We start from the raw sequence: 20,234 nt of genomic DNA, 5'->3' as shown, positions 1-20,234 counted from the left end.
GAAAATAATTTTGCATATGATAATTTATGGCCTGTGATTGGGTAGGTACAAATGGAATATTGAATTCTTGCAAATTATAGACCATTTAATGTCAGATTATAACAAGAATATTAAATCAACTGCTTAGAATTTTTTTTTGGTTGCATAAGAAATATTGGTGGTGTAGTAGTCTGTCGGGTTGTAATGGAAGTTTTGGAAACGCAAATTTATGGATTTCTCTTTCGGCAGGCTGACCTCGTATGCAAGCCGAAATGTGTCCATTAAAAACTCTACGGGGCTTCACGTCAGATTTAAATATGGACGTGCCAACTCATGTCCTTAATGCAGGCTGGATGGACGGACGGAGCTGTGTAATGAGCACAAGGACACGAAGTAAGAATGACCCAAAAATTCGTCTGTGACCACCCTTTGTATACCTCACTTACTTGGTCTTTACACATACGTTACTTATGTATACCTCAGTTAATTAGTCTTTAGCTGTGTAAGATAATTAGTACTTAAATTTTATTTAGAAAGATGGGTAAAAGTTACCGAGAGTGACGCACTGAGATAGAGAAAAATGGACATTGCCATCTTGTAGAGCATAAAAAATAGACTAAGAAACAATATAAATAAATCTGCAGCGGACTCATGTTTCCCGGAAAATGAGGGAAATAGGCTCTGCATGTCACCGTTCAGAGACTCGCGTTTTCTGTTGACAACCATGGAAATCATTTCCGATTTGTTATTTATTTCCATCATTATTTTATATTATTTCTAACAACATTTCCTTTACTTTTTTATGCTAATACATATATTTGGTTGCTCTCTCAACTGTAGTTGCGGTTTTATGTAGGTTTTCCTTATCATTTCTATTATCAGATTCTTAATTATTTAACAATACTACTGCTTGTTTACCGTAATTGCCTCATATATCGGAACAATACACTCGCGGTCGCTTGCTCACTCACTCTCACTTAAGCCGGTGACATGGCAGCAGCAAGCTCAAACTTTTGTCGTCAGTGTGACATGGGGTATGTTCTTTTATATATTAGAGTAATTTGTAATTGTATTGCGTATATTTTATTTGCTCATATCATTACAATTCTACTGATAAATGTTTTTTATGGTAGGTACGGGCAATTTTGGCAGCAATACGGCGGCCACGCCGACCTCTTGCTCGATCTGTGCCGGTCGCACAAATTAATTAATCCAGCTTTATCTTGTCCAAAGTGCGGTCAAGAATGCCGCATTACTAATGAACATTATTTTCGGTGCGACAAATCAAAGAAAGTAAATAATAGAACAGTTAGATGCAATTTCAAAAAATCACTTTTTAAGAACACCTAAGTAAGCTCGATTTTGAGACTAACTTAAAATTCGTTAACTTGTATGTAAGAGAGGCCTTTTCCTACGAATCTGCACGGAGCGACTTTCAGTTTCCAAACAAGACTATTTGTGATTGGGCAAGCTTCTGTCGGGAGGTGTTAATTTCTTGGTGTTTAGATAATGAGTCAGACCAGATAGGAGGGCCAGGGGAAATTGTTGAAATTGATGAAAGTAAATTTGGTAAAAGAAAATATAACGTTGGTCGACTCATAGAAGGTCAGTGGGTTTTTGGAGGAGTATGCCGCAAAAGTAGGAAATTCTTCTTCGTACCTGTGCAGACGCGTGACTCTCTTACTTTGCTTAAAGTCATTAAAGAGCGTATCCACCCAGGGACAACGGTCATTAGTGATTGTTGGAAGGCATACAACTGTCTTGAAACAGAGGGCTATCAACATTTAACTGTGAATCATTCATACAATTTTGTTGACCCTGACACTAAGGCGCACACCAATACGATCGAGCGGAAATGGAGGGATGCAAAAGCCAAAGTGCCCGCTTCGGCAGGAGGAGGTACCACTTTATTGGGTATTTGGCTAGGGCCATCTTTGTGATGGCCCACCCCGAAGAAAATAAAAGATTACATCAGTTCCTCCTCGCCGCTGCTCGTCTGTACCCCCCACACTGACGGTATGTGGCAATAATTTTTTGTAACGAAATAAATGTCTCTGGGCACGAAGTGGTAAGAAATTGGGGTCCTTATAGGCGTATATATTACCACAGGGGGTCCAGGGGGCAGAGCCCCCTGGCTAGGGAATATATATATCGTAGTGTATAAATCCCACAGGGTTAAGGTTAGGTTGGTTTATTGGTTAGGACGCATTGTACGATTACCACAGGGGATGTGAATTATGTGAAATCCCGTAGATTTTCCTTTGCCGACCGACGGGTTTTATTCGCGTAGACTTTTTCGAAAACTGGCGCTTAGGTCCGTAGACTTTCAATGGTGGCGGGAACGTCCGTAGAGTTTCCTTAGCCGATTTTAACCGTATTTTTGTGCTTGTTTACTTCGTTCGTCGGACAATGTTTGGCTCGGGTTTTCGAAAAATCGACTTTTTAACGTTTCATAAATCACTTTTTTCGATTTCTGCAGCTTCCTATGGGCACCCAGTGCTATCCATTATCCCCCCCCCTTCAACCCCCGATTCCCCACGCATCCCCCAAGATCGTTGGCTGGAGGAAAGATATAAAAAATCCGATTTTGGAACTTAGTCTCTGAGGGGGTGCGTCGCTCTCGGTAACATTTACCGAAAGATGATATTTTATTTTCTTAGAAAGATAATACTTTATTTTACTATCTTTGTATCAGGTGCTATATACGTTTACATTATTACACTAAGATAAGGAAACTAAAATATGCGAGTTTACCCTCCAAAGTTCAGTTTTCTTTGTTTCCCCCACAATGCATTCTCTTAATTAGAGGGTACGCAGTTATATTTCACTGTTGCTTATTATATTAAGGTTCTATAATGGATATTTTAATGAAGAACCAATATTAATTTTGTTTCTGGAGAAATTTATTTAATTTCCTGTATTATGCATGTATGATTAAGACGAACCATAGGCTTGTATTATATGTGACCTGAGTAGATGTTGAAATGTTAAGAATATACATTATTAAACCCTGATATTATAGTCATAACCAGAGAGAGAGAGGGAACCGAAACAAGTGCCTGGTAAATGCCCGAAAGAGCTAGTGGCTGACACGTGGCCCTTGAATACCATTCAGATGTTTCTCTGTCATTTTGAGGATTTAAAACCCATTCAAGGAGAATGTTTTTTTTCTTCTCTCTCCTGTTTTTGTTGTGTTTGCTTCATGAGAAGTCCTTGGAGAGATCCACCAGATTGTAAAGCATATGCCATCCTTAGGAATCCTCTGAACTGATACAGTGAAGACATGAAGAAAATTGAGAAAAGTCTGTACAGACAAAGGATTCGAGAAGGAAGACATAAGAGAAGAACAGTCTATACTACACACCTTATTGGAGAAGTGGACATCTGTTTCAATTAAGGTTTTTAGTTGTAAAAGTTTAATTATTTATAATTCAATATATCAAGAAATGTAAGATTATCAATTGTTTGATATTACCCTTCTCTGTTACCTCTAAGACTGAAATGAGATCATCAGTAACCCTCTTATAATTATTGTATTTTTATAGTGTGGGTTCATCAAGAGTAGGAGAGCTCACACTTGATGTTAATTAATAGTGCCCCCTCTAGATAAAGTCCGAGTGGATTTCCCAGTAGAAAGGAAAATAGTGGCTTTGACCATAGAGAGGAGTGGGCGCAATACAGCTGGTTGGACACTGACTATCGTGGAGGCGAAGACACCATCCCCTCTTACGGAAGAAGAGGCCACACGGATGTCCTATGAGCGGGGATCTTTAGTTTACATTTTTTTCGTGTTATTTTGTCTTCAGAAATTATGGAAGCCTATCAAAATTGATTATGGGAGCACATCTCGATATGATGCCACATTTAGCACCACGAGGAGCGCCAGCGTTAAGGGCTGTAGGCTTGAGGAAACAATAATAAAAGAAACTTAGTTATAGCTCAAAGTTTTCTCTTAATTGGCATTGAACTTTTTTTTATTATTATATTTTAATAAGTAACTTCATCTTTTAAAACAAATTCATCTTTTTAGTGATATTTTCACACCTAATCATTGTGGTTTGCCTGGCCAAAGATAAAAAGTAAAATTCTAGCACGTAAAGATAAGCACTTTGCTACCTGTACTCCTTGGAAGCACCTGTGTATAATTAGGTGATTCTCACCTTTTCGGGACAGTAGCTACTACTGGTTGAGGCAGGAGGCATCCTAGATGGGCTGTCCTCTATTTACTTATTCATTTTATTTTATTTTTTATTTTTTTTTTTTTATTCATTTTATTTTTTATTTATTTATTTATTCTTTTATTATTTTTTTACGGGATCTGACTGCAGCGCATCTTCGAGCAAGGTATTTGTGGGTTTAAGAAATGTTTTGCGTGGCAGAATATTCGTCTCGATGAATATACATTCGAGGAAGTGAACGAGAGGCTGGTGCTCTTTTATATTTTGCATAGTGGCTTCCATTGTTACAATTTTTTAAGTCGTTAAAAGGAACTAGTTTTCAGTTCTCTTTTAGTTTCGCAATTTTAAAGATCTGATTCTTGTTTTTATGAACTTTTTAAACTTTTTTTTCAATTTGTAATAAAAATTCGGGTGTTCTGTGATGATGTTAAAGGAAATCTTAAAAAAGGACTTGGATTAATTGATGTATGTATTGATTTATCTGGAGGTATTAAAGAAGAGATAATTGATATATTTATGACCTTGAGAATTTATCATACCCCCCAGCCAATCCCTTGCTCGTTGTTGTCATGAGGTGGCTTAGGAGACGGGGGTTGAGGCAAAATGTGGGGATCACCCCTACCTTGGTCCTCAGCCCTCGTCTCAACCAATTTTGCATGGTCTTTTCTTCTCCTTTCCTTTCCTTTTTCTATCCCTTTCTTCTGTCGACTTGTCCTAATTGTTAAACTCATTTTGCCCGTTTCGCCACAATACTTTATCATAATGCTCCCTTAAATCCATCCCTTATAACAACCTTTACCATATGCTATGCCCCATCACCTCTCCCTCTCTATCCTTTTCACTACCATACTACCCTCTAGTACTGTTCAACTTGCAACTTTACCCTAATCATTAACTCATTCCTAACCCTACTTTACCATAGTGCCATGTGACCTTTGATGTCATATTGCACTTCCTTATCTGGGGGCTTTCCACTATCACGCTATCACTATATTTGGATACACCGCTAATGACCTTATATGTTCATGCTGCGAAAAAGTTTAACAAATAAACAGATTATTATCATCATATTAAAATGTTCAACAGAGATAGTGGAAGAATGCGTAGGCTTGAGTCAAATCCTCCATCACTTCCCCCTTATAGGAAATAGATAACACTCAAGTAGCATGTTTTCATACAAATAATTTGTGATGATTGCATTCGTTTTTGTTTTTAGAATCTATTGCACATATATGTATTCAATTTTGAGTTTGCAGTATTTTGTAATCTTTCTTTTTTATTTGTTTTCACTGCTCTAATGCTAAGCTATATTGGCATTTTCTCTTGCTTTTGTTATATGTGCTTTCAGTTGTGCATTTTGGTTCAGTTGTGTTTGTGCATGGTATTTTTTCCACCTTGGCATTTCTATGGCAAAGTATGCTGTAAAATGGGCTAAAATACACAAAAATATATATTTATGGTTAACTTAATTTACTATTATGTCTAGGGAATGTAACCATTTGGGGTTGAGGGACATAACCCCTTGTTTTAATAGGTGAGACTATGACCTTTTCCACAGAAATATTTTATCTTTGTTTTTCCCATATTATTTTTAATCACTTTTTTTCAATCTAATATATATATGTGTGTAGCATGTAACTGATATAGATATAAACCTCATTTAAACATTATACATGATCTTAAGACATAAGATTTATAATTGAATTCATATGAATAAATGTATTATATAAGGAAATGTCTTAATAACCAAGAAAGATACAAGAAAAATACAGTTATTTCCTGGAATTGGGATAAAAACTGCCATATACTATATTCACACAATAATCTCATATTAGAATTAAAACAATATTATGTAATATGCCGGCATGATAACAACGTCCTATACCAAAGAACTGCTTTTCTTTTATTTAAAAATAAGCACACATAAATACCAATCGATGAAAACAAAATAGAGTACTCATGACGTCACAACAACATTTTTGATGTCACAAATAACGTTAGACTATGCCAATAGATAGCATTATTAAGGCAGCATCTGGGAAGTATTGGATTATGCTCAGTTCATTTGTTTTGAATGGTGCTTTCCTATCTTTTGTATAGTTTCTTCGGCTAATCACAGACATCGAAAGGAACTCGCATATGTAAAGGAACACATCCTCGACCCCAGAGGGGCAGTCATCCTGCCACTGGATCCGCCTCTACGAGGTGCAGGACTTGAGCTCCCTCTCTGAGGTGAACCAGCCTTTGGGTAGCTGACTTACTGGAGAGGTATGAACAAAGGGCTCCAAACAATGATGTCTATCTTGTAGGTAGGAAGGGCATCCCCTATGGTCTCTCCCCAGGGATTCACACCTACCCATGTGTTTGCTGTGCTTGGCGTCCTGGGGGTTGAGTCATGCCATGCACAAGTACGCCCTGCAGCTAGTAACACGCCTCTTTGGTCCCTTATTCCAGCAAGACAGGTGGCTCGGTCAGGTCAATCAGCTGGTTTCCTTCGGGAGGCTAGGGTCAAGCAGTCATGGCACCGTTGACACTCGCACGTCCCGTGAGTGCCGTTACAATGGCTATTGACTGCGTATATCCTTTCACCACCCCTGTAGTTATTAGGCATTAGTTCTAACATACAGCTTCCCCTTGTTGGACTCCGTGGTAGGTGGGGATATAAGAGAATGGAATAACTGCTCATTACATGGCAAACATTTCACAAACCCCCCACAAAGAGATACACATGATGACAAAGCATGCAAGGCCCAGACCACACTTTGAAGCCATATATGGCTTCTATTGGCAAGAGAAAATCCAAAGCACAGGATGACTCTGTCAAACCATCAGCCAAAAACATGTCTATCCACGAAATTGTCATGCTGGCCTCTCCAGGCTTTCACTCAAAACAGGGAGACTGAAACAGCTGCTGCTCCCGCGACCAGAGCCCATGACCAGAAAAATCTGAAGTGACCTAGGCCGGAGCTAGATTCTGAGGGAGAGTCTGGACCCCCTGAGCATTTCCCATTGTTTAAGGTTCCCTAAAACCTGAAAACTTTGACAATGCCTATTAACTGGTGAGAGCATTGGGGATGCTGAAAAAAAAATCTGGTTGTCAATCCGGGTTGCCAGAGATCAGGGCATGATCATTGTACCTAAAGATGAAGCTACCCTGAATTTCCTGCAGGAAATGACCACTGACTCCTGACGACAGGAAAGTCAAGATGGTACTACTTGGCTTCTCAGTTTCGTATGATGTAGATCTGATCACATCACACCCACAGGGTATGGGAGCTTCCCAAATGTCGAAAGGGAAGACCCCAACCAGGCAAGTCCTGGTGACCCTGAAAGGAGCCCCAATCACTTCCCTTGATATGGGTGACTGGGGCACCTGCAACCTAAGAACCTATGTGCTTGAGCCCTTCGGTGCTTTAAGTGGTAAAAATACGGTCACCACCAAGCCAGCTGCAAGGCCAAGCCAAAATGTGGTGTCTGTAGCAAGTCACACAACATTGAGGTGTGCCTTAAGGCACATAAGGAAGGACAAAGGGACACAACAGCCAAATGTCCCAACTGTGCCAAGACGCATCATGCCTGGAGCTTGGCTTGCTCAAAAGAGGTGGGCTTCAGGCGACAGGAGGTTGCTAAAAAGCGACCAGACTTTGTTCTTGCTCCTCCAGGCACCCATGTCTGGGGACAGAACAAAAGAGAAAAGGCTCCTCGACCTCCTAAGAAGAAGGAAGCTCCTCTCCAGCCAACGCTGGATATCTCCAATAAAAAGGAGCTTCTGGCCATTACAAAAGTGCAGAAACAGAACCAGAGGAATAAAAGTTCAAAGAGCAATGCAAAAACCTCCACAAGTGATAATCTCTTTGATGAGGAAGATATGACTCTTCTGCAGACTGCTGTAGTCGAGTGAGGAGGCAGAGAAGGCAGTCATGGTCGCCATGATGGCAATGACCCAAACTATTGCAGATCTGAAAGGGAGGAAGCTGGACAGAACCAAATCAGCCATACCCTCACCATAGGACGAGACTCCCCTCCCTACTCCAACCCTGAACATGTCCTCACAGGCAGAGCCAAAACAGGCTGAATCTGTGCTGTCAGTGCCAGAACAGGCCGACCTTATCCAGGTAAAATCAGCAAAGAGAAAAGACACCCAGACAAAGCCTGAGAAGAGAAAAGCCAAGCTAGCAAAAGTCTGAGCTACCAAAAGCTCTCCACCCTCGGTGGACCCATGGACAGCCTGACAGACCGCCCAAAACAGATGAAGATTCTTCAACCAGCTAGACACCACCTTGGCCACTACGGCTCTGGTGGAAAGAATTAGATGGTGTGTCGATGAGACTGTCACAAGTGACCACTATGGCACTGTTACTACCCTCATGGATCCTGTCCCAGCCCAAATGCCACAGCCAGATCCAAGTAGGAACACAGACAAGGCCAACTGGCAAGTCTTTCAGAATACCTTGGCTCACTGTCTTAGATGCAATGAACCCCCACAGAGTGAAAATGTGGAAGTGCTTGAAGCCAGAATTATCAATGTCATAAATCAAGCAGCCTCACAGACCATACCTAAAACTCAGCTGTGGTCCAGGAGTTATAAAGACGCCTAGTACTTCAAATTATGAGATTAAGGAGGGCAGCCACAGAGTGAACCTGTGCAGAAAACAATTCCACAGGCAAAGGACCCCTGACAACTTAGCCCTTCTAAGGGAAGATGTCAGGAATGCCAAGGAAACTGCCAAAAGAGTCAGGCAGGAAAAGTGGCTGGAATGGTGTGAGTCTTTTGACCATCAAACCACCCTTACAGATCTGTGGCAATGGGTCAGGCAAGCTACAGCCACTCACCCCCACCTAGGACTAGCAGGTGACCTTGCATTCCTGCAACTTATCAACAAGCCCTGGGAAACTTCCAGTCTACCCCAGAGATGGAAGAGGGCTACCATAATTTCCATCCCCAGACCAAAGGAGCCAGAATTACTGCCCCATCTCTCCCCTCCACTGTCTGGGCAAGATGGTCAAGAGTATGTACTAAACCGACTCCAATGGAAAATGGGGCCCCCACATGAACATCTCCATGGGTTCACAAAGGGCATGAGCACAGGACACAGCATATCCACTCTCTGAAGCACAATTAACACTGTCATATATGTGGTAGTATTTCTAGACCTGGAGTAGGCTTTTGAACTAGCAAGTCTCCTTGCTATTCAGGAGACCCTGATCCAGGAGGGAATCAGAGGAAAGCTCTTGGCTTGGATAGGTGACTATTTCAGAAATAGAACAGCCAGATTCCAAGGTCAACTATCACAGCGCATGCCACTAGAAAATGGAATGCTACAAGTGGGGTTCTCAGTCCAGCCCTTTTCAACACCCTAATGTGGTGTATCCTCAATCATTTCCAGTGGACCATACTGTCTAAGCAGAACCCAGCGCTGTCTGGACCTTGTGTCTGAGGAGTGTTGTATGACAGGATTAAAGATCTCTGCAGCCAATTCAAAAGCCATGGCTCTGAGACAATGTTCAAGGCACAAGTTATAGAATCCAGGGAATGGACTTAGAATGGGTCCAGGTCTTCCAATACCTTGGGATGTGGATTAATTGGACACTCTCCATTCAGAGGGAGGTCCAGTACCTGGTTGACCGAACCAAAGCAAGACTGTCATGAGAGCAATGACCGGGAGACACACAGGAGCTAGACACAAAGTACTAAGATCCTTCTATGTACATGCAGCAAAGCCAAGATTAAGAGAGAAATTTGAGACAGTTCAAAATGAAGCTGCCAGGATCATTCTGGGTGCCCCAAGTTGAATGAAGATACTTCTACCCCTGGACTTACAAAGTGATCTAATGGCAGCATAGTTCCTTTTAAAGGTCGCCCAGGCACCAAGGAACACAAACATGAGACGAAAAATAGTCAGATGCCTAGAACAAGCAGCTACTTACCAAAGGCATGGATTCCCCCATTCTGACTTTATTGAAGCCCCACCATGGGCACAAACCTTGGTCGAGTTCTCTGTTGTGATCTTGTCAAAGAGAGAGAATCAGTACACCATGTCTAGTCCAAAGGAAGAAGCCAGGACGGTCACTGCAGCCATCACTCCTCCGGGTAGTAGAACCTCCCTTCACGGATGGATCAGTTGATCCCTTACGCACACTGCAGGCTTTGCAGCAATGGATGCCATATAATCCAAGAGGGTAACAGACAATGCCTCCTTGCTAAAGGTAGAGGCAGTTGTGATCATGGGAGTCCTAGCCCACATGTCCCTGAGGGAAGGACATGTGGTCATACAGACAGACTCCAGGGCAGCCATTGACTGTCTACAGCTAAGCTTACCCATAGACAACATCTGTTTCCTGACCACTGTACATGCCATAGCATAGAGGATTCTTGCTCAGTGTAGAAGAATAATCATGAACTGGATCCCCAGTCACATAGGTATCAGAGGGAATGAGCTTGCTGACAGACTAGCTGTCATTGACAGGGGTATGCCCCCCAAAGCTCATGATCACACAACCAAGCTGAAAAATCTTAAGGCAGAAGTGCAGTGCTACAGCTCTTGCCTTCCTCTTGCAGCTTCACAGAGAAGAAATGAGATCTTCACCCTCGGCCAGATGGTACTCAGACGCCAAATGCACTCTCTAAAACAATCAGTCAATCAAGGTAACGAAGTCATTCTTCACAGAATCAGACTAGGTTACCAATTTGCATGGCAGATCATACAAAACTAACTATGCAGACAGGTGTTGCATGCATTGTGGCGAGCCAAACACCCCCCTGGTACATTACTAACAGAGTTGAGACTGTGACCCCGTACAAGAGATGCCAGGCTGGTAAATATATTATGTTGCATGCTTACTTCACGGTGGCAGAAGCGCCTGCTGGCAATTCCGTCACCACGGAAAGCATTGAGAGTCAGAGAACAAAATGGGACAGCCATAAATAGCCGACACAGAATGAAACCAGATCTTCGCAAATCCCAGAGGGTCTAACTTGCAGCCAACAAGTCCTGGACATCACTGTCCTTGAAGTTCAATAAACTCAAAAGCCAAGACCCCTTTCATCTACTTGTAATAAGATCATTTTCTGTCTCATTCTCCTTTCTCTAGTAAATATTTGTCTAATTTTCGTTTCAGTTTGTCGCCATCTCTTAGAGCCAAAATCAGTTTGAAACTCTATCCATTCCATATCATCCACCCAGGTCATTACTCAACCTTAAACATACACCACTTCCTTTCTCCCAAATATCCACCATTCCGTCTGCTACTGCACATTCTTCTTCATTTTCTGCCTCTCTCCCCTCTTATTACTATTCTTCATTCTTATTGTCTTCCTTCCCACATTACTACCTTACTCCACACCATCCCATCTTCCTCCTGCCCTTGATCTTCTACCTCTACAAACCTTTTGAGTACTCCTGTTGGTCCAGGCGATCGTTCTTGCTTTGCCACAGGAGCATCCAAGTCCCAAACTAGTGCACTATCTACCCTGACTGACCTCACATCTTCCTGCCCAACTCCACTCCTCCCTTAATACTTGTACAGGAATTGTTTCCATTTCCCTAATTGATTGTCCTGTCTACAAGAACTAGTAATAACTGAAAACAACTTGCTTGCCTGCTTCATCAACTATAATGCAGTGGCAGTATAGAGCTATACTATTCTTCCTAGAGACCAGTGTAAGTCCTACACCAATAATGCCAAAATTAGCTTCCCTAGACATGATCTCCCTCATGAATTTTATGTTGGTGGATTGTCCTGTCCTGTCCGACCATGTCGACCCCTTAACTGTCTAAGTCAGAAATGTTGGTGTTTTGGCCACCCAGCCAAATACTAATGCTCTACAACCTTGTCATGCACATGTGCCAATTGTGGTGGCTCCCATAATATATTTCATAGGAGCTTGTATCATGGGCATTTACTATGGAATGATCTTCCAAACAGCCATAAAATGCAAAACATTACTCTTTTAAAACACACTGAAACAATATATATTATCCGAATATGCTCTCAAACTTATCAAATATGTAACTATTGTATACCCCTCCCCCAATCCCTTACTCGTTGTTGTGGAGGGGCTTGGGAGATGGGGGTCCAAGGCCCAATATAGAGAAACACCACCTGCAGTGGTTCTAAGCCCTCACCTCAACTAATTTTGCAGGGTCTTTTTTTCTTTCCTTTTCCTTTTGTTTTTCTGGGTGCCCAGCCATGTTGGAATCCCCGCCAATGAACAAGCAGATACTCTAGCACGTTCTGCCGCTATGTCCACATTACATCAACCATGTTTCTCAAATATCCCAGCCACAGATTTTTACCCCCACTTTAAATGGGTATAAAGGAAGCTTTATACCCAATGGCAATCTTCCAGGTCAAGTCTGTCTAGCACGCTCTGCCGTTATGTCCACACCACACCAACCATGTTTCTCCCAAATCCCATTCACAGATTTTTACCCAACTTCAAGACCTTCCTTTATACTCAACAGCAATCTTTCTGGTCAAGTCTTCACATTAATAAATTACATACTATAAAACTATCAATCTCCTCCTAGGGCAGCTCCATTTCATCGGAACAGGCGCTGGAAGACGTCCCTCATCTGCTTACGTTTTGGCAACACCTATCTAACAGATTCGGATGTCATATTCTGATCCGCCCCTATGTTTCCTATGTATTGCATCTCTTTCAGTTCCACACATTCTGTTGTCCTGTGCAAGCTTTACTGCAGCTCATATCTCTGCTTTCCCTCACCTCTCCTCCCTTCACCGACCTCCCAACTTTACGAAACACTTTCTGCTTTGACAGGATGTTCTCTCTCCTCAGATACATACATATCCTTTACTTGATCTAACCCCCTTACTTAATCCTACCTTAACCCATTCACACATCACCTTAGATTTTTCAAGAAGTAAGTAAATAATATCGTTTCTGGTATTTTGTAATATTTGGTTAAATAAATAATTTTGATTCTGATATCATTCTGATATTTCAATTGTATTGGATTTATATAGATAGTAGATAGATAAATAGATAGATAGATAGATAGATAGATAGATAGATAGATAGATAGATAGATAGACAGATAGATAGATATTCAGTTTCGCATTTCACTTTTAAAATGGAAAAAAAAATTCTGCTTAAATGAGCCAAGGGTAATAATTTACATTAATAGCAACATGTATTTGACGTTATAACCTAATCTTATCGATAACAGGCTATACTTGGCTGACAAACAATGTACCAGATAAATTCTAGACGTCTACGGCCAGACGTGTCTCTGGCGGTTAATACTGCAATGAATTTATATGGGCTAGCAAGTTGCAAAGGCGCATACGCTTATACAGAAAGAAATTCACTACCAAACCCTCACGTGATTTTCTTACTGTGGTGAATAGTGAGTAGAATATTCTTCAAATATAAACACATTATCTAGTGACATTACCCATATGACTGCAATTTACGTACTGACCAAGTATTCGATGATGATTAATGATTGATAATGATATTGGTTAAATTTCGCTCGTGCGATCATTTTTGTACAACTTGACATGGCAGCCTGATTGTTTGCTGTGTTTTTTTTTTTTTTTAAACACCAAACAAACGTATGAACCCTCTCCCCCCAAACCCTTGCTCGTTGTCGTCGTGGGGGGAGGTTGGGGTGAAAACAGGGACTGAGGCCCAAAGTGGGGGATCACACTTTCCTTGGTCCTCAGCCCTCCCCTTAACTCATTTTGAGTGGTCTTTTCTTCTCCTTTCCCTTTCTTTTTTCATCCCCTTGTTATTTGGGTCGTTAAACTCATTTTTGCCCTTTTCGCTACAATATTTTATTATAATGCTCCCTACTCCCTTAACTCCTTCCCCTTCTAATAACCTTTACCTTATGCTATGCCGCATCAACTCCACTCCTCTACCCTTTTAGCTACCATACTGCCCTCTAGTACTATTGAACCTGTAACTTTACCCTAATCATTAATTCATTCCTAACCTTTTTCGCTACTCTACTCTACCATAGCGCCATATAACCTTTGATGCCATATAGAACTTCCTTACCTTTGGGCTTTGCCGTCAATCTTCACGCTATAATTTATTTTGAATAAGCCGCTAATAACCTTAGATGTTGACGTGAGAAAATTTTTTCAGTAAATAAAAAGGATGTAAATCTCTATTATATTCGCTTAACACCAGTATACCCTTACTCTATGAACGCAAGGTGGTATTTAATTAAGATATTTAAATCTTAGGTAGCAATGCAGGACTATCAAAAATATAATAGTCACTGTTTTAAATATGGCAACGAAGAAAACGTATGGAAATGCATTTTTAAGGGGATACTTAAATGAAGTGATAAAACGACAAATGCCATTTGACATGTTAATACCTAGAATACATATGGGATTTTCTTTCCAGATGGAATCGCCATAACTGCGCATAAAAATATACATTAAAATATGTGTATTAAACATTGTTTTTGCCTGCATTTATAGCCTGTTACAAAAGGGAAACTAAAAATATCTAAATATCATATCACCTTATCACAAACAGTGCCGTCAAATCTAATTATCAAAATCAAAAGGAAATGCAAGGCATTGCGGCGAAATACAGATTCCCAAGAAAAATGCAAACAGACTAGAAAGGGGAGCGGTTAGCAAGAGCATGAGGACAGTCAATGTGCAGGTCAACCCAAAGCAGCATCAACTCTTGAAAACCTAAATCACTTCATCAAATATAAAATCAAAGAGGCTGCCGGATCGTGTGTGTGTGTGTGTGTGTGTGTGTGTGTGTGTGTGTGTGTGTGTGGTGTGTGTGTGTGTGTGTGTGTGTGTGTGTGTGTGTGTGTGTGTGTGTGTGCGTGTGTCCGTGGGTGTGTCCTTCCGTGTGTGTGTGTGTCCGTGCGTGTGTCCTTCCGTGTGTGTGTGTGTCCTTCCATGTGTATGTGTGTGTCCGTCCGTGTGTGTGCGTATGTGTGTCCGTGTCCCAAAATTAGTATTTTTCTAATCAATTCCCGTTGACACTATCTGAGCAGTATCACAGTCTGTTTATACCGGCAGAACGGCAGTAGTAAAACCTATTGCATTTACCTGAGCAATTTGCATATATCAAAGAATTGTAACCTGTTTCCTTCTTATAAAACACTTTGGGCATTCTGTAAGAGTGGTTAGATATTTTAAATTCACTGGCTTAAACCTTGCTTAACCATACAGCTAAACGACGATTACTTGCATTTAAAAATATGAAAACAGACGGCCTTATTGTCCTGCAACTGCTAACCAGAGCTATTGGGCTTGGTATGTAGTGTCGTTTCCATGACGTTTTCCATACACCGTGACATATTCGTGACAAATCGGTAAGCTATAACGTCATTGTCGTTGATTTAACCGATTACAGAACCTAGAACTTATTGCCAAAGTAGATATACAATCCATTTTCTTACAAATATCTGATTTTACAAGATATATATCAAGAATTCGACCATTTTTGTTGGCTTATACAGGCTTTAGTTGCATCTTCAATACATTTTCTTTTCCCTTAATCCAGTAAAGAAAAATATAATACAGGAAGTCAATCAAAACAACAAAACCATAACCAGCTATAACCAGCAGATTTCGAAGTGGTAAGAGCATGTATCCCTCACTGATATTTCAGAAAGCAATATTTATCTAACCTTTATTTTATTTGGAGATTTATCACTGAAGGCCAAGAAAACTCTGTCAAAATGAAACTCCATCTGGTACCCACTACCACTTTAGTTTAAGCCTTCGTTAATTAGAAGAGAATTGGCTTCTTTGAACTGAGGATATTGATTTAGTTCTAATGAAAATTGCTACTATTGTATACACCACAAACTGATTAAAACAACCATAAGTAGAGGAAAAAGTCAGATAAAAACAAACAATGTTCGGCATCTACCTGCGACATTTGCAAAACCAAGACATCTCAAATGGAAGATCTCCGAGGTACTGATTAGAAAATATTAAGGAATATCTTCTCCTTTGGCTTCTTCACTTTACATTCTTTAAATAAATGTGATACATTTGAAGACATGAGGCAAAAGCGGTGACAAGACAAATCAGAGGGTTTTAGAAAAGGTATGAATGAGAATGAATATCTTCACAATACTGATGTATTTAAACGGTTTCGAATATATCTTCGTCAGAAATACATATACTTATGATAAAACATCTCTTGTATTGTGAAGATATTATTCTCATTCACACCTTTTCTACATTTGTTCAGAAGAGGAGGTGGTAGATATAGATATTAATGATAGTTCCTTAATACGGGCAACACAATTTCTTTAACATTCCACGGGTGTCTGCCGTTATTTCAGTAGACAAATAATGGATTTATAGGTTATCAATGATCCTTAATCGTCAATTCCAACTGTAAGAAGAACGGAGAATGCAAGTTTACTGAATGACGCTACGTGCTTGTGTCGTTGAACAAACACCTGGTATATGCAGTCATTTCAAATTTACAATCACTGTGTTTATCAGCCACTTTTTCAATCTGACACCCCCCCAATCCCTTGCCCGTTGTTGTCGTGGGGGGGCTTAGGAGGCGGAGACTGGGACCCAATGATGGGGAACTCCCCAGCCTTGGGACTCAGCCCTCGACTCAACTAATTTTGCATGGTCTTTTTTTTCTTCAAAATAGCCCCAACGATGTAAACCCACCCGATTCCCTGACCCCAGGCTCTCCTTTGACCACGGCTCCGAACACTGCAATAACTACCCCCTCATCAATGCCTACTAGTACAGTAGCCAATAGTCAACTCTTAAGGAACATTTCCACTCTCCCAGCATGCTCAACTTCAACACCTCTATCCCCACAACCTCCAACATCAACCACCCCATCCTCCCTTATTAATACCTTACAGCCTTATTGCCCACCTCTCCATAACACTACCTCCCTCAACACTACTCCATCTTCGTCACGCCCCGCCTTTCTACTACCCTATCTCTACAACAATCTTGAATACTCTCTTTAGCGCAGCCAAATGGGACCGATTTTTCGTGATCCCTCCCACAGCTCCCTACTCTGACAACACCCTTCTCTTCCAACAATGTCTCCAAAAACAAGTAGGTAAAGTCTCTTTCCGTAGCCGACCCGACCGCTCCCGTCTTGTCACAGTAACATCCGAAAACCAAGCTATAGCATTAACAAAACTAACTGACCTATATGGTAACCCCATCCAACCCTCAATACTTGCACCGGAACAGTTTCAATCTCCCCAGCAAATTGCCCAGTCTATGACAAAGATTGGTCAGACTGTGGAGAAGACCTACTTGCCTGTCTCACAGACTATGATGCAACATCAGTACAATGCTACTCCATTCCCCCCAGAGGTCATCGAAAGAAACCCACTAACATAGCCAAAATTACCTTCCTCTACATAGGAGGAGAATCCCTCCCTGTTCGTCCATACCAACCTCCTCCACGTCAGTGCTAAAATTGTTGGCGTCTAGGACACCCAGCCAAACATTGCCGTTCCACAGCCAGATGCCCACTATGTGCCCAACCTGGCCATACCTGATCTAACTGCTCTGCACAATCACGCACATGTGCCAACTGTGGCGGCCCCCATAATGTATTTTATAGGGGCTGTCCCACCTACAAGTTTGAGTCTGAGGTAGCAACTCTCAGATTCAAACTTGGACTCACACTATGTGAAGCCAGACAGGAAGCACGTCGACGTGGTTTCTCTCTTACTCCTTACTCCAGTAATACTGCTCATTCTACCAATGCTCCTAAACCCACCCCCCCTACATCTAACTCCCCCTCTTCTACCTCCTACCTTCCCCAGACAAACTCTTTTGCCATCCTAAACCCAGACACTCCAATCTCTACTACAGATACTCCAATCACCACTACAACCCCAACACCTTCCCCTCTCCCTCCTCGCACTACCCGTAACAGACAGAACAAACGTTCCACCCCCTCTTCCCCTACCACACAAACACCTCCACCTTCCTTTGCCCCTATGCTTGAGACACCAATCCTCTCTTCCCCCCTCACAAGAAATCCCAAAAACTCCCCAACCAACTCCTCAGAAGAAACTATTGAAAATATTCAAGATTACTTAATGAAAACTGACACTCAAACCTCCAAATCTTACAACTCCTGCTCCTTTCACACTCCAAGTAACTGCTGATATCCATCCTCCTCCTAACGATATCCCCCCTACACCCTATCCTCCTAACCCCTCCCAACACAGCCCCCCCCCCCGACCCCAACCCCGCCCACATTAAACCCTCCCACCATCCCCTCTATCCCTTCCACTCCCTCCTTGATACACACGTGAATCCCTTATGTCACAAGTATCCCCTTCCACAGACCCTCTGTCTCCTAATACCCCTACTAGTAGAACACTAACTCCCACACCTCTCCATTCTCAGACCTCTCGGTCCTTATCCCACCCTCTAGCTGCTTCCCCCTCAAAATCTCTCCAAAACGTACTACAATCTATATCACTAAAGTATAACTATCCTTCATTGGAATATTCGCGGTTTCCGCTCCCACAGACCTGACCTTTGTCATATCCTTTCCTCTTATAACCCATCTATTGTATGCCTTCAAGAGACCTTTCTTACACATCCTCCAATACCAATCCCCAATTATCATTTTGTCTCTTCCCCACATTCCCTTTATGTCTCGTCCATACTTACCTCTGCTTTCCCCCACCTATCCTCCCTTCACCGACCTCCCAACCTATCAGACATCCTTACAGAATCCCACATTTTCTGTTTCAACAACCTATTCTCTTTCCTCAAATGCATACATATCCTCCATCTAATCTAACTCCTTACCACACCCGACTCTAACCCTTTCACTCACCAATTCCTTTGCCCAGCTTAGACAACTAATCACTAACTCAACCACCCTTCCCTAACATTAACTATAGTGCTACATGGCCTTAGATGTCTAGCACATTTATCTTGCTTTTAACCATTAACCACTAACCATTTCAAGCTGACATGTTATTTTTATTAAAACTTTGTTTTGTACTGATTTATACCCCTCCTCCCCCCCTCCCATCCCCTCCTCGTTGTTGCCGTGAGGCTTAGAAGATGGAGACTGAGGCCCAGTGTAAGCGATCACTCCTCCCTTGGACCTCAGCCCTCACCTCAACAAATTTTGCATGGTCTTTTCTTTTCCCCCTTTCCTTTTCCTTCCCTTCTTCATCCCCTCTTCTGTCCACTTACCATAGTATCTCACTCATTTTTACCCTTTTCGCCACAATACTCTATCATAATGCTATCTATACTTGGGGCTTCGCCCCAAGCCCCACTCTATCGCTGTATTTTGACTAGGCAGCCAATGTGGACACGACAGAAATGTTTCAATAAACAGATAGATGATACTTATTTATGATGCTGTTAAGATCTGGAGAACGACAGAATCTTTAATTTTTTATTTACTTATTTATTTATTTAGTTTATTTATATTTATTTTTCAAAAAATTGTTTAGTAAACTTTAAAGCAAGTGTTACGAAAAATACCATGTAAGATCAGATTATTGGAACTCTGATTAATTTTAAGATACATTAGTTTGACTTCATGTTTTTTTCCACTTTTATAGTTCAGAACAAAGTGATAAAACTTAAAATTGGTGTTTGTAATGAAAGAAGCAATTTTCTGCGCAAATGTTTGTCAGCAGACGATTGTCAACACCATCGATGTCTTTTTTCTTTTTCTTTTTTTGGGCCATCTCACAGTAATCCTGAATAATGACTAGATTACCTACCTATGCATAACTACTACTGGGTTAATGATTCTAAGTTTGATTTTTTTTTCTTTGCAGTTGGACCTTGTCATTGATCCAATAAATGATCAAACTACAGATATCATGTGAAACTGCCTGGCGTGCTGATAGCACAAAGAAATCATATCGAACAGAATCATAAAATATATATATTCACTTTACAACGTATGTAACAAAGGAATTGAAGTAAAGTACAAAAATATACAGCTCACCAGACTCCATCACACTCGGAGCACAACCAGAGATACGAAAATAGAGAAACGAAATGTTTGCTTATGAGCTCCCATCCCCTAACTGCGAGCCATATGTGTAAGCACAAGAAATAAATACATGAATA

The 20,234-nt window shown here is 41.2% G+C and overlaps 1 protein-coding gene across 1 annotated transcript; it reads left to right on the top strand.

The window, feature by feature from the left end:
- The first annotated feature begins 251 nt into the window (after nt 1-251).
- On the top strand, nt 252-6,388 carry LOC119576777. Its single transcript, XM_037924418.1, has 5 exons — nt 252-372; nt 1,321-1,856; nt 3,786-3,876; nt 5,506-5,538; nt 6,258-6,388. The coding sequence occupies exons 1-5, from the start codon at nt 252-254 to the stop codon at nt 6,386-6,388; spliced, it is 912 nt and encodes a 303-aa protein (XP_037780346.1).
- Nucleotides 6,389-20,234: the final 13,846 nt, after the last annotated feature.

Source organism: Penaeus monodon, chromosome 1 (genome assembly GCF_015228065.2).
Source record: "Penaeus monodon isolate SGIC_2016 chromosome 1, NSTDA_Pmon_1, whole genome shotgun sequence".
NCBI lineage: Eukaryota > Metazoa > Arthropoda > Malacostraca > Decapoda > Penaeidae > Penaeus > Penaeus monodon.
The sequence above is the reverse complement of the archived record's forward strand: the minus strand, read 5'-3'. Positions and strand labels throughout refer to the sequence as shown.